This window comes from Gymnoscopelus microlampas (genome assembly GCF_963454915.1).
Source record: "Gymnoscopelus microlampas genome assembly, chromosome: 2".
NCBI lineage: Eukaryota > Metazoa > Chordata > Actinopteri > Myctophiformes > Myctophidae > Gymnoscopelus > Gymnoscopelus microlampas.
The window spans coordinates 45,913,665-45,929,436 of record NC_139939.1 but is presented as its reverse complement, the minus strand read 5'-3'; the positions used below and the strand labels follow the sequence as shown (position 1 = coordinate 45,929,436).

Below are 15,772 nucleotides of genomic sequence, written 5' to 3'. Positions count from 1 at the left end.
ATAAAACATACATTAACCACTTTAGCCCTATTTTATACCTAGGCTATTTGAAAATAGCCGTTCTACAAGCTCACAACACGTCGCATCGCGACGCGTTGTGAGCTTGTAGATCTGCTATTTTCAAATATTTAGTACTTTTACTTTTGGTACTTTAAGTACATTTTGATGCCAATACTTTTGTACTTTTACTCAAGTAATTTTTTTTATTCTGGGCTTTTACTTGTAACAGAGTATTTTTATATTGCAGTAGTGGTACTTTTACTTAAGTAAAGAATTTGAGTACTTTTTCCACCACTGGACATGCCCCAAAATAGGGATTGATTATTATTCTATTAAATTATTGATTCGTTTTTATAATCGATCAATCGATAGCTGCACCCCTATTTGTGTGTGCTACTCACCAGTGATGACCAGTGTGTGAGGGACCCCCGCCTCGTGGAGCATGCGCTGCACATGACTGTTGTAAAGCGTTAGCGCCTGTCCGTTCCCACTCTGTGGGTTGACCAGCAGCATCACCCTGCAGGGCCGCCGCAGCTCACTGAACACCAGCCCTGCAAAGAAACAAGAGCAAACTGAGATAAGACACAAGGAAAAACAAGGGAGGGGATATGAAATGAGACAATGAACTATATTATGCACATTTCTCACTTCATATTCACAGGGGTGGGAAACCTACGGTAGTATTATTAATTAAGAGCAAAATGGCTGAGGTGATGTGTGAATACGTCAATGCCTGCATTGACTGGTCCTATCACTGGGAAGTGTGACACTAGTGTTAGTACCTGCAGCCAGAGAAACACAGTAGAGAACACTTTTTTTTACTGGGATAGTTAGATTAACACCGTTTATACCCTTGTCACGGCTGCCGACTTCCACAAAAAAATTATTACTTTTGGGGGGTGGTCGGTTTTCAAGAAATGAGAATTATTACATTTTGCATTGCAATCTACCATAACATTAATTGAGGGTGTGGAGGGTAAGATCCAAACAAGCCTGAAGGCTGATGAATTTGTGAACTATGGGCACAACTTGAAATGATGTGTTCATCGGTCTATCCTGTGCTGGAAAAAGCTCAATAAACATAACGTTAAAAATAAACTATGGTTAGAACAATGACAGAGCGATTCGATCTGAAAAACCTTTGGCACACTTACTGTTGATAAACTGGTAGAACCAGTTATGGTTATCTACAACTACTACACAAACACACGCACATACATCACATACCTACACACACACACACATACAGTACATCACATACCTACACACACACATATATTACATACATACACACACACACACACACACACACACACACACACAGCCTAAGCTGCTTCCGTTTCATACATCTGAGGGATCAAGTCATGTTATCTTGGCATGAATCCTTATTCAAGTGACAAGTCAAGTGTTTGATATGGTTTATTCAGTTTGTGACGTTGCAGACTGACAAGTGTTTGTACAAGCATGTTGGTACTCTGAACTGTAGTTATTCCTGTATAGATTGCATGACTTCAAATGACTTGCATTTGAACTTTCTTGTTCAATTGGAGTTTTACATAGTACACTATGTGGTCACATTGGACTGCTGAGGAAGCTTTAGAGCTCAGGAAAATCATTTGAAACCTATTTTATCATGTAGACCAGTGTTTCCCCAAAAATAGATGGGGACCGATTTTTGGGGTCGCAGACAGACCCATTTTTGTGGTTTGTGAGTAAATATTCCCTTTTTGTTTCCTTCCTTAAAAATTCCTAGATGTAAAAAACGTATGAAATAGTGAAAATAGCAGATGCGCAACGCAAGTTTGTAGATCGGCTAATTTCACTATTAAATAGTGCTTAAGTGGATAATTCATAATGGATGTTTTATTAAGTATGGGTCCCGGGAAGAGACTTATCTTTTGGGTCTCAGCTGAAAAAGTTTGGGAACCAATGATGTAGTAGTCAGATGTAGGGACATCCTCCTTGTGCATCCATGGACTAGATTCTAACTCTCAAAGGAGATAATGACACAGCTCCAGACGGAACTAAGATGCTGGAGACGTGTCCTCATTAATCAACAGTTCAAAACAGTTTACTTGACATTAGAGGATGTGACCTTGCTGTTCTGGGAGCCCACACAGACCTACTTGTCTAATTCCAATGCATCGCCACCACCTCCTTTTCAAAACATTCCACAGCTCTATCAATGTGCGCGTCTATTTGAGGCTTGGGTTTTCCCCTCTATCATTAGTTTGCTTGTTGTTACGTCACAGCACAAAGCTTTGGAATGACAGCATCAAATCAACAAATACACCAATTTGTTTTGTGTTTAACGTGTTGATTATGTGTACTGTGCATCAATAGCATCCAATATGCTGGACAGTAAGGCATACATTCTTGATGACTTAAGAGGTTAACTTGGGAGGTTGTTTGGTCAAGATATTTTTCTATTGCTTGTTTGGACAATGTTGAGTGAAGCTCCACCCAGTATTTGGGGTTCAAGTGATGACAGTGTGCTGCTCTTGCCCATAAACTGTAACGGCATTTACAGTCTTTCATTTGATGTCACACATTGGCCATTTGCTCTTACGTCTGACTCCCCGGTTATCATGTAATGGCCTCCGTGTAAATAATATCTACACGTTTTTGCAAGGGTGAAATAGACAGAAAGTAATTGGAATCCAGTCTATCACTATGATAACATCAGCCATCTCCATATTTTGGCAATGTTTCAGCCCAATCAGACCTCCAATTGACTTCCAGTATGAAATGAAGGTTTTAAAAAGTTAAATATTAAAGTATTAAACCAATTCAAAAGGTTGCCCAATGCCCATGACCTTCCCCGGATCATAACACACCTCATCTGACCTGAGTTGTGGGCATGCATGAAAGACACACAGACAAACTTGTGTATGATGATATGATGATGCACTATATAGACCATCCTTTAATAATAATGAATTGTATTTTTTTATGGCGCTTTTCTAAGTACTCAAACTTACTCATTCATACAGGGAGGGGACTGGAATCCTTTATGGAAAGGATGGTCAACTACAGCAGTGGTTCTCAACCTTTTCAGGCCACGACCCCCCAAAACAATCATATTTGAACTGGGGAACCCCCCCCCCCACCCTGACAAGAACTTTAATTCTTTCAAAATGTTTGCCTCTTTCTTATTATTTGACAATTTGGCCAATGTTTCACCAGTTTTTATAGTATAGTTTGTTGATAACCTTTGATGCAGTAATGGACTTTTTTCATTTACTTTTTTTTAATTATTATTATTATTATTAGGTATTAAAAGTCCTTATTTTGTCACTTGACAGTCATCTGGGGACCCCCCACAAGAAATAATCATGTGGGGACCCGACTCACAGGTTGAGAACCACTGAACTACAGTATAAAGGTGAACACTGTTAAACACCTGATTCTGAATAATAAAAGAGTCGCCCCCCCACATCATAGTCAGTCGCTGTTATCATAATTGCAAAAGAGCAGGATTGACGAAAAAAGTATAGCAAACCTACGGCAAAGACACATTATACAAGATTGCTCCGCTCCCAAGTAGAGCTTACACAGTAGATGTCTGATCTGCAGGCTTTAAACCACAGTGTGGGAATGGTTCCAGATCATAATTGGATAATCACTACTGAGGTCTTCACCAAAGGAAACGGAAGTTAAAATGGAAGGGAAAACCCAAAGAGCCTCCTTTTTCAGCACAGTATCTTATAATAACCCTGCAGGTGCATGATATCTGAGAAAGGCTGACTGTACTGTGTGACAAAACTCAGCAAAGTCTGAGCTACAATTTCACAGATTAAAGGGAGAATGGTGGTGTTCAATTTCAGCACCACAAAATAGGGCATCTCAAACATTCTGATGTATTTGTCCGTTGTCATTCAGCCGTTTCTTTAATTGGACATGGGTTGCTTGTAATCTATTGTCTATTGAGCTGTCATGGCCACAGGAATGATATATGAGCTTACAGTATATGTTATCTTTCTTTCATAGGTGACCTTGCCTTTGCCATCAGGACCCCTACACTTTGGAACAACATAACAGTTACACTTACTTCAGTACTAGCCTTTCCGTGCTTTTGTTGTTGTCTTACTGCAATGTTTGTTTTGCTGCCTGACTTACTTATTTTTATGCTACTTAATTTTGTCGCTTTGTTTTCATCGTTTTCTTCTGTTTAAATCCTGTGAAACTCTTTTAAACATGCCATATAAATAAAGTTTATTACTAAAGCACCGGCCTACTCGGGGGCCACACAAGTCAGGAACGATATTAAGTCAGGAATGCATGCCCCACCCCGTAATGCAATTCACGTAGTACCTGTTTTCTTAGTATTTGCTGTTGTTAGAGTACCCGTTACCACAGTACTAATAACGACTGTTTGTAATATCAACAAGTTGTGCACATGACACCCCCAGGTCATCGCCGGCACACCCCCCAAGTTTGAGGTCAATCGGGACGGCACCCGAGTTATGCCATGTAATACACACACACACAGAGGTTTTGTGAACTTATAGATTATTATGCCAATTTATTATTTACACTCGCCATAATAATATCATAAATAGTTCCTGTATCAGTCGGTCATGCCCTCCAGACATTCCACGACTGCAGGGAAGCATGACACAGCTTAATTACTGTTGGTGAGTAAGACTGAAGACTGCTAGCTTGATGGGGTTGAGCAAGAGGTACGTTTCTGTCATACATGGTTAGGTTCAGTGTGCCATTCAGCTTGCATAGTCTGATTGACTGAGTCATAGGCCTATCCAAATATCTGTCTACTAGATATGGGTCCTTAGGGAGAGTAAGGAGGGGTGGAGGGCCTGACATGTGTCATAAGATGTCCTTGAACAAAAGTCCTCATCTGCCCCTTCTTTATATAATAGGATTACAATACAGTATACATGTATATATTTGCAGTTGACTCAAAGTCAACTTTAATTTCAAGGCTGTACAGTTCAAAATGCAAATGAATGCATGTTAGTAAGCATACTTCTCATGATCCACACATTCATCTTTTCAACCAATGCCATACATTTCAACTCCTCTAGTTAATGTTTATCGAATACTCCCTATGGTTCCATGGATGTTGACCAGCCATTAGTCATGTTCACAATTCTTATCATGGATTATTTACCATTGTTTCGACCACATGGAAGGTGAAGCTGTGAACTGATGTTATCGGACACCTCAATGGGAAGTTGCCGTTTTACTGACATGCTTTACTTAGGCTATACTGCAATGTTCAAAAATGTATGAGTTCGGATCCTGTTTCTGAAAGGAAGTGTATCCTAAAAAATACAAGAATACAATGTATTGAGAAGATACTCCAAAATCTGTAATCTACAGATAATGCTTACAGTAGTTAGTTAGCATTTTGATTTAGGACATTAATTTGCGTGTGCACACGCACACACGCACACACTCCCAAACAGTGTCATGAACTATAGTTCAAACCTAGACAGTACTAACATAGTACCTTATATGCAGTACTGCATATCTGTATACATTTTATATTCTAATATATTAAATGACTTGGTTGAATGCTCAATTTTGATTGGTCAATCACAGTATTCTGCAGTCTGTTATTTCTTGACCACTGTCCAATGACCAATCAGCTCATTCACAATGGTAGAATACAAGCAGGATAATGAATAGTGAGGCCGTCAATATTGAGAAATGAAGCTCTGCAGGATTGCATTACACTGTCTGGGTATATTTCTCAATAATGGCCACCTCACAATGTTCACTATCCCTTAGCTGTACAGTAAGTTGCATGAATACCTATTGAACAAATAAACAAAAACTAATTGCAGGGCATCAAAAATCCATTTGTTGTGAAGTCTGTAACGCGGCTTCTGAAAAAGTGCCCTTTGGGATATATGAGATTTGAATCGGCTTGCTGAGTTTACAGTCATTAACTGCATACCAAGTGAAGATAACAAGTCATGACAGCTGTTTCAGTTGGGCGTTTCTGTGTGCCAGCATTAGGTTAACTGTACAGGAGCTGTCAGTGCTGGCATTTAACACTTCCTGCCCCAATAACTAATCTCCTCAAACACAGTTATTTATAGAGCTATATCATTCTGGAACTTCTTACCATCTCACATTCATCTTATACAAAATAAATCATCATTCAAGATAGCTTTAAAGACACACTTGTTGCAGCAGACCACATGACCGGAATCTTAATCTTATGTTGATTTAATTTTTGTATAATGTAATGCAATGTAATTATGTATTTTTCATGTTTTATATTTGTATGCATCTTATATGGACCCCAGGAAGACTAGCTGTCGCTTCTGCGTCAGCTAATGGGGATCCATTCAATAAACAATAAAGAATAAACACAATAAGGCCTTAATGAAAGACGCCCACAATTAATGTTATTACCTTCAGCTGTGTTTAACTGTCAAAATGGCTGCTGTGAAAATTGTCTTTTGGTAGTGCAAAGCCATGGCAATAATCTATTTTTGTTCTGTACTCCTGGGAGAAGTTATACAAAGAAATACCCCCACTCACTTGTAAAATTCATGTAAATCTCATTAAACTATGTACTGTATAATAATTAGTGTTTCAGAGTTGTGAGGTGAGGATTGTTGTTCACAGTGCCGTCTGTACAGCGACATGGAATCATTTGAATCATGTTAGCAGATCTTGGCTGAGCCAGACCACAAAGGGTGTGGAAGGAGGTGGTGGTGGTGAACTTTCTGTAGATCTATATTGAGACATAAGGGGAGAAAGAATGAGACAGAGAAAGAAAGAAAGAGATATAGACTGTCCGATTTTAAAAAGTACACAAATCCTCAGTGCTAACTTAGGTCAATTTCCCACTCTCAAGAGTTGACTTAATTTTGCTATGTAGAAAGAAGGGATGAATGTAGGGGCTAACAAGGAATGAGGAGAGAAAGAGGTCTTTATGGAGTGTATGTGGGAGGATGCCGTTTTAAAGAGCAACATGATGTTCACATCGTTAATATATAAGTATATTTCACTTGCACCCACTTCTGACATTCCTATTTTTGGCATGTCATTATAAGGCAAACTTTTCTGGATAAAAAAAAACAAACAGCAAAAAAATACAAAAACTCTACAAGCTCACGATGGGTTGCATCACAACACATTGTGAGTGTGTAGACCTGCTTTTTTGCTATTCGTCATACAACTAAGTATAGCCTATGGGGCTTAAGCAGTTAAAGTTAGGCACAATGTATGCGTTTTTTTGGATTGCCGCTTTGTCTAAGCCTTTTTTTTGTTTGACAGTGTGCGGATTCAGCAGCATCTATTCGTTGTGGGGGTTCATAACAACTCTTTTTCTGGAATGGTATGTGTCCCATATGGATATTTTAGACCGTCGGTTCAAATTAGGGAGGAGAGGTTGGAAAGTCAAACTCAAAAGCTTAAGATTTCTCGACTAGCGGAACATTTGCTGCCAATAACTTTGTCTTTCAGTGAAAGTGGAATTTAAAGTGTAATTTGTTTTTCCTGTATTTAATACAGTATATATTTTACTTCCTCATCTAACAGGGTTAGGGTTAAAATTTCATAATTTAGGCCTGTGAGAAATTTTAAAAAAAAGTATTAATTTCTTTGTGAAACAAATACAATTCAGATGAAGGCGTACACACTGCAGCAAAGCCATTTAAAAAAGCATAGCCTGCCTGCGTGTGGAGGAAATGGGCTTCCAATCATAAAAAAGCCACAACCACATGTTCTGTAACTGGAGAAATCCTGACTTTCTCTGAGAGAAACTAGCAACTTTGTAGACTGAATAGACGATTAGCGGTTGTTGTCTGCGTATCAGTGGCCACAGTTACATGGACAGTTGTATTCGGAATGAATACACTTCTATTCGGAATGGATGAATGGATGAATTCATTCCGAATAGATTTGCTCATGTAAACACCCCAATTGGAATAGAATATTCCATTCCAGTCTGACCCGAATGCATTTTCATTCGGAATAGGAGGGGTGGTATAGACCGTTTGAATCGGGTTAAATCAATCGGAATTGACCATGTAAACACTTTATTCCAAACGCTCCTGTCCGTTTGGAATACATGCATTCCTTTGCGCATGTCTGTGCTTAGTAGGGCTGTCAGAATTGTCCAAAAATGACCTATCAAATCTCTAATTCAGCCACGGTTGGTGCTGAGAAGCGCTCGCTCCTGCGGGATAAAATTAATGATTCTAATAGCGTCATTTAATAAGCCTGTAATGGTTAAGCCCAGACTTGTCCAGGAGAACGGACGCTCTGAGGATTGCTGGGATCTTTTTCTAAACAGGTATTTTAGTCCTCAGTTTTTAAAAAGAATCCCTGGCCACATGACAAAGATTTTAAAATCCCTATCCACACGTAAACGCAGAAACGCATTGATCATAGACTGTAGTGTTGCGCTCTCTCTCTCTCTCTCTCTCTCTCTCTCTCTCTCCATTTATTATTATAATGACCATGTGCGAATGCGCGATGACATCATCGTACGGTACCTACATGAGAAATGTGACAAATACTATAGGCTAGCCTACGTTTTACCGTGTCTGGTACCAATACAAAAAAAGGAACTGGTCTGAACTTGTAGATCTGCTACTTTTGCATTAAAACGGCGATGACAAAGGAACACAGGCTTGCACCGCATACAACGCTGCCTGGCCAGGAGTCGGTGCGTTGCTTACCGGCCTGCCTACGACCGATAGACCTCCGCCGCCGCGGAGGCACAAGGGGGCTATTGCCTCCTCCCATGCCCACCAGGGGAAGCTCTGCTCCGGGTAGTGGCCCCTGGTCCATGCCCGGGCGTAGGCGGGAACCACTTTGCGCATGTCAAAAGTTATATTCTGAATGAATGCTTTGGTCGTGTAAACGAGGAATACTTTTATTCAGGTCCCATGTAAACAGGTGAGTGGATCAGATTCCTCTATTCAGAATGAGTTCATTCGGAATGAATTCATTCTGAATGAATACATGAGTGTCCATGTAACTGTGGCCAGTGAGTGACTTGAGGCAATTTCTGAAATAGCAGCCTGAGTGAACATCGTTTACTTCTTTGTGCTTGTCCTGATGTTGTATTTCAGGCCAAACTCATACTTATGTTTTGGTAAACGCTAAAGTTGGACTGGATGCTGTGATATTTCAGGGGCATCCCTCCAGTTGGATATTAAAAACAATGTATCTTAACATGCTTAAAAGAATGGCATGACGTTGACAGCTCTGACATAGCTGCTGAAATCCCCAGGGCAAAGGAGATATATATACGAGAGAGCGAGAACCAGTCCCAGTATGAGAGAGTGACAGACACACAAGAGGGGGCAGACAGATGGATGAGACTTGGTTCTGAGGTCTTGTCAAGCTCTATTATATTTTGGTGAATGTCCAAAAGTGAGGAATCCTCAGGGAACAAGGTGTCTCACTCACACACATGCCCAAAATATTGAGAGGCTTTCAGTGTTCTAGAAACATCTATTATAAATGGGACTTCATTGCTATAAGTTTACAGCAGATTTCTCTGATAATCTATATATTTTTTTGGGAACAGAGGAGATCACTGCTGCAATGTCTCTTGGCTTACGGTACCCTGCCTTTTAAACCACAAGAGACTCAGGAATTGACAGGAAGTTTCATCATTCATGCTTTATTTAAGACTGGATTGGTCACTTGATATGGTCACACCCTCAGGAAAAGTCAGCCTGTGACAGTGTTACACCCAGGAAAGACAAGGCTGGAATGGTGAACTGCGCCAACTACACAAGTAAAAAGAATAATGCAAGGCAAGCAATATACTGCAGTTAACTACTACTCAATATTTTCGGCCCAACGCTCACTCTGTTTCCTTATCCAAACTGTACGCAGGCCAGATGAAAGATTTGCTTCCTGCTTTGCAGACAGATGTCTATTGTCTTGTGCCGAGAGATGAATCCTTGTGGAAAATATGTTATGATGGTGCAGTACGTCTGCAGATTGAAGTGACTTTTCAGTTACAATAAACCACTGATCAAATATTAGTTGTGGCTGCAAATTTTTCAATTCTGTTACATCTCTAAATACTGGTAGGCATACAGTTTAATTTGTGGTGGGGGGACGGGGGGATTAAGAAAATAATTAATGATTAAGAAAATATTATGAAATTAAATATTCAAGTTGAGGATGAATATTTTATGTTCTTCAGTAATCACAAAACAAGCATTAACAGCAAAGTCTTGGTATTTGATATGCTATCGATACTGGCTAATAATTTATATGTTGGTGCATCTGAAAAGCAACTCAAATTTAAGTATAGTGGTGTGTTCTAGCTCCTTTATAAAAAATGTAAAAGAGAAACATTACATGAGGTAATAGTGAACTCTCCCCATTGCTCAATACATAATAGATCATAAACCAAACCATTGTACTGGCTGGGTCCAGAAGTAATCTATTAGTAATGGCATTGACTGGTTGAGTGCGGCCTGCTTTCTGCTGCTAAAAGGAAGTCCCTTGAGAACGCGGAACAAATTGTGTCTCTTCTTACTTTCCTTGAAATCACACAGTAATGGTGACATCATCATATCACGTTGCCTGAGAACGACTTATAGTAAATGGAGTAAAAGAAGAACATGAGTCAAAATATGTTGTAAATTCATGTTTTCATCACACACACCTACTAATCAGGAAATTGCAGAACTATTTTTCATTGCTGCAGCCCCGACTGCACTGGTGACGTGACGACGTGATCTAGTTTAGCATCAGGTCAGGTCAGATTGTAAACATGGAACCTGTTAGAGTTTGGGAGAAAACTGTATCCACTGAGTGAGAATGGTGCCATGCTGGTGCTTTCTTGGCTGTAAAGATGGCAGTTGGTTACCATAAATGCTTTTACAGGCCGGCTTTTTTGGAGATATTTTGACATACCCTGTTTCTTAGCAGGATAGAAATTGGAGCTCATTATTTCTACCAACTACACAAATTACAGTAATGTAAAACATACACACATTTACTGCGTCTAATATCACAGAATGTATCCTTTAATGCAGGAGACTTAACTGCATAAATTATAATCAAAGACTAAACAGGTGCAGTTAAGACACGTGGTATGGTATATGACAGATCTGATACATCTTGTCCTCATGACTTCGGAGATAATGTGTACCAATTTGTGTGAGTTTTGAACAAAAGTTGTAGGAGTTGTATCAAAATGTGCGTTTTGAAAAAAAAAACGCGAAAATCTAGTCTAAATGGCTAGGGCCTGTATGTGGAGTTGCATCATGATCCCAGGAATCTACGGGGGGAAAATACCGATTGTATGACCTACAGTTCAATAGTTATCGGCTAAAACGTGAAGTGGGCTGTTATAGTGCCACCATGAGGCTGATTCGGGCCAAGGTTCTTGCACGCCTAATGGGAGTGTGCGTGCAAAGTTTCACGCCGATCAGGCCAACGGTCCCGGAGATTAACTGCTCACAGACACACACACAGACGGCCACACGGACGGACACAAGTGAAAACAGTCTCCGGCCTTCAGCCGTCCAGCCTTGTGGAGACAACAATAGGTGACTATGTACAAAGCTATAGCAGAGTAAACTTGAATGAAGAAATTAATGATTCTGCTCCTCAAAAGACTCCCCATTAGTAATGGTTGCCATGGTTACACTCCATAGTTCCTCCCTGTGCACCTGCTGACTCAGGGCCCTCAGTTTCTTAAATGGAGAGGTGTTTAAAATCAATGAGTAAATCAGTGAGCACTGATGTAAATCAGTGAGCACTCTTATATCCTTCTCGTCCCCATCAATCCAGTGACGTTAAAATAATCATCAATCCAGTGACGTTAAAATGGTCAACAACAGACATCTCATCACTGCTACTCTGAGTCACAATCATTTTGGAAACCTTAGAATTTGGGGGTTCCGTTGGAAAGAGAGTGGCAATGGAATTGTATGAGCCACAAAACTGCTTTTTGTGATTTGAGTCACTTCCAATCCCAATACCTAAGTCCTGACGTCACTCCTGCTACCCCTGGGTCACGGAAGTATTTTTACGATTGAAAATCCTATTAAGAAATCTTAGATTGCGTCATATAAGACCTGTGTTCCAAAAATAAACACATCAGCCATTGCTGTGTGATGAAGTGTAAAGTAAGCCTCAAGTTGTTCATCAATTCATGGATATAATATATTATTTCCATGAATTACGTGTATTAAATAAAAAACGGGCTTCTTGGTTATTTGATTAATCAAAAAAGAAAATAATCAATAGTTGCAGGCCTAATGTGTCTAGGGACAGAGTGTGATGCTATGCTGTTAAACTGTACAAATGCACTCAGAAGTACATGTTTATTGAAGAGACCTCTCTATTGTGGAACATAACAAGAGTGTCAGGAGGAGGCCTACTGGGAAAAGCTTAGCATGCATAAAATGTAGCCTACTTAAACAAATAATTGGTCTGCGTATGTACATTGATTAGACAAAGCAATTATTCAGCAGTGAAAACAATACATTAATGGAAGGATCAAGAGGATAGAGCTGATGAAAAATCCATTGCTATAAATAGCAAATAAATGCTTTTCGTTAAGCACTTGGACACATTTTAGACCATTTACTCTCAAGTAGAGTTAATAAACACTCTTTTAATAGATGTATATACTGTAGCATGTAGGCCTACTAGATCTTTGTTACATCTGTACTATAAATATAGACCAGGACAGAAGAATGAAGAATGTTCAAATATATTGAATAATACCCTGTCTATATTGGAAGTCCATCTATATTGATGGAACGGTCGGGAATACTTTGCTTACATCACTTAGACTAATAGCTAAGATTCACAGTGATCCTCATTCCTCAACATGATTTAGTAGAGTCTTTGGCTCATAGAGCCTCTGCCAGTATCAGTATAGATCAGTTGTTCCCAAACAATGCGTCAGGACCCATTTTTGGGTTGCAAACCATTTCTATGGGTCGTGAGTAAATATACCTATGTTCCCTACAATATTTTTTAAAATGTAAACATTAAGATTTTTCAGAACAAAACAAATTCCAAACAATTTTCAAAAGAATTTCAGGGGGAAGAATCTAAATCTGAGAATAGCAGATCTACCTGCTTAACACATGGCGACACATAGCAAGCTTGTAGATCGGCTATTTTAACTATTTTTGGAATAGGACTCAAGTGGTTAACTCACGCATTTTGTGAGTTTTGGTCCCGGGGTGAAACCAAATGTATCTTTTGGGTCTTGAGCTGAAACGTTTGGGAGCCACCGACATGGATTGCTGAGGAGACCACAATCATAATGGCTCCATAATATTGTCAAACTTCTGCAACTTGAGATATATATTCCCCAAAACCCCCCAACATGCTAATAAAATTCTGGATTTAACTGGTAGATCTGTCAATTCACCTGGTCTGCCGGCTGCACACTTTCATTAAAACATCAATGATTTAGGAGAAGAATCTGGTCCATTTTCAACAGAGCCATTTGGCTTCCCCATGGGTTAGACTAAAGTATGACTCCCAGTAATGAGCAATACAATCACACTGCAAAATGGTCATGAGCCGTGTTGTATTGCGAACAAAGATAAGGGTTTTGGGGTGAGAAAACTAAAGTGGAGACAGTGTTATTCTAGTATATTGGTTTTCTGCTGAACACAATCATTGTCTTTACCATGGGGACAAAACTGTGTTTTAGGTCAACTTGGATCAGATTAACATGAACATTCTAAAAAGATAACCATACCATATTTAGTTTTTAACTGTCTGTTTCTCCTCTACTGAGACAATGACTGCCATGTATTGAATAACAGAATATGTTGCCTCTGTAAAAATGTATGTGTGCAAATTGGGAAACTATCTGGGCCACAGTGTGCCAGATATATGAGTAGGCTTTGGGCACAAGGAGGAAAGAAAGTGTGTCTAAAGCTAAAACTACATTTTTCATCTTTGCAGCCAGTGCAACTTGTTGAAGGGGATAATGAGGTGACACCCCCCCCCCCCAGAACATTGTTCTCACTATGGTAATTAAGCCTGGTTTAAACTTCTTGTGATGCTGTGAGCTTGTGCATGCAGCACACACAAAAAGTATGAATAATTAAGTAGACTACTCTGCTACATCAATTAGTAGCAGAAATTATAACTGCTTTAAGTTGTTGTTGTTCTTCCCATTTGTCATTTACATGAAAATACTTGTGTGCATTCAGGTAAGGTGACTCCTTGCCAAGTGTTTGTCCTGTTGCAGTTTAAAAGTAGGATAACCAGAAATATAGGTGCGGTGGTCCACCTCACCTATATATTTCTGGTTATCCTACTTTTAAACTGCCAGCGGTGGTACATATACTGTAGGTATACTAGACAAGAAACCGGTTCCACAAGCTATAATAAGTGACTAATTTAATAGACACACAGAATAGCCCTTTCTGACTTATTATTGGACTGTGACAAGTGACTACAGGAGACACTATAACTTTTGCCAAAATCAACTCAAAATACACTTATTTTTAAATGAGCCTATTGATTAGCCCAGGCCACTGCATGTATAGGCTACTGCTGAAACCATTAGTTTTTCCTTGTCATTAGTAGGCTACTGACTACAGATTTATCAGTCTCATCATCAGTAGCTAGTCCAGAGGCTGGGACTGGGAGACTGTAGAATGCAAACACATTTTTTCCAGACTAAAAATCTGACAGCCACACTGATCAAAGATTGAAGATAATACAAATGTGCATAACATGGAGCAGTGTTGCACCAGCGCATCAACTGAATGTTGGCCTACAATTTACAACCATTAAGGAAGTTTGCCATAATAAATGTATATTTTCTCACCTTTTCTCAGGTGTTGCTGGCGGGCCGCGCGCTCTCGGATCACAAGAGCCCACTTTTCTGCCTCCGCAAGATTAGCGCACGGGTCCTCCTGGACCCCTGAGACCCCTGGGACCCCTGAAACCCGGTAGCACAGCTCCACTCTCTGCCGCGACCCCCCGGAGCTCATCATCCATCGCCTCTTCAGTGGGTAAAAGTAGGCTGAGAAGTACGCTCCTGTGTCTGCGGTGTCATCCCCGCCATGAGCCCGACACCCTATGCAGTCCTTTAGGCTGAAGACCACCTTGTTCTGGGATGGGACCTTCTGAACCGTGAGGTCCCTCTCGGTCAAGCTTAAGGCATATCTGACTTTTCGGGGGGTGCCCGTGAATTCCCCGTATAACACGACCTGGCTGCTGGTGGAGCCGTTGCGGCAGGACGAGTCCAGTTCTGCTTTCTCTGGATCCATCCTGAAAGGAAAGGAGAGTCAGGAGACGGGGGTCCGCAGACCGGCGGAGGGGGTACGGGATACCACGCACACACTCATACACTCACTACACTCGGGGGGGAATGGGATGCGACTGAGCAAACTCTCCGCAGGATGCCAGACTGCGACTGACTGTAGGGCTGATAGTTGTCACTGCGATATACGGTGGTTGAGCCCGTTGGTGAGCCAGTTTATCCAGTTGGAGAAACTGGTCGCACGTCGCCACCTAGCGACGGAATGAGAGAATGACCAATGCTGCTACTGTTGAGCGGCTGCCTCAGTGCCTCTTAATGAAAATTCCCTGTCGCCCGCAGATAGATACCCACTCTCTGTGCACATGATTTGTTGGGGGTCCGCAGTTGACAGTGTGAGTGAAGTGACAATTTAAGGACATTCAAGACCTATTTAATACCTAAAAAAGTGTATCAAAAGGAATCAACAAACTGTAATTGGCCAAATAATATATAATGTATCATAAAGAAAGAGGCAAACATTTTGAAAATAGCAGATCTACAACTTCTACATTCCAAGTGCTT

At 40.3% G+C, this 15,772-nt stretch overlaps 1 protein-coding gene across 1 annotated transcript in view; it reads right to left on the bottom strand.

The window, feature by feature from the left end:
* The window catches only part of LOC311059310 (sphingosine kinase 1-like), a 34,028-nt gene extending 18,679 nt beyond the window's left edge, over positions 1–15,349 (bottom strand). Inside the window, exons 1-2 of the mRNA XM_084077114.1 lie at positions 14,774–15,349; positions 402–551 (exon numbers count right to left, since the gene is read on the bottom strand). Coding sequence (XP_083933240.1) covers positions 402–551; positions 14,774–15,218 — 595 coding nt within the window. The 5' untranslated portion in view covers positions 15,219–15,349. The remainder of the gene's footprint in view (positions 1–401; positions 552–14,773) is intronic.
* Positions 15,350–15,772: the final 423 nt, after the last annotated feature.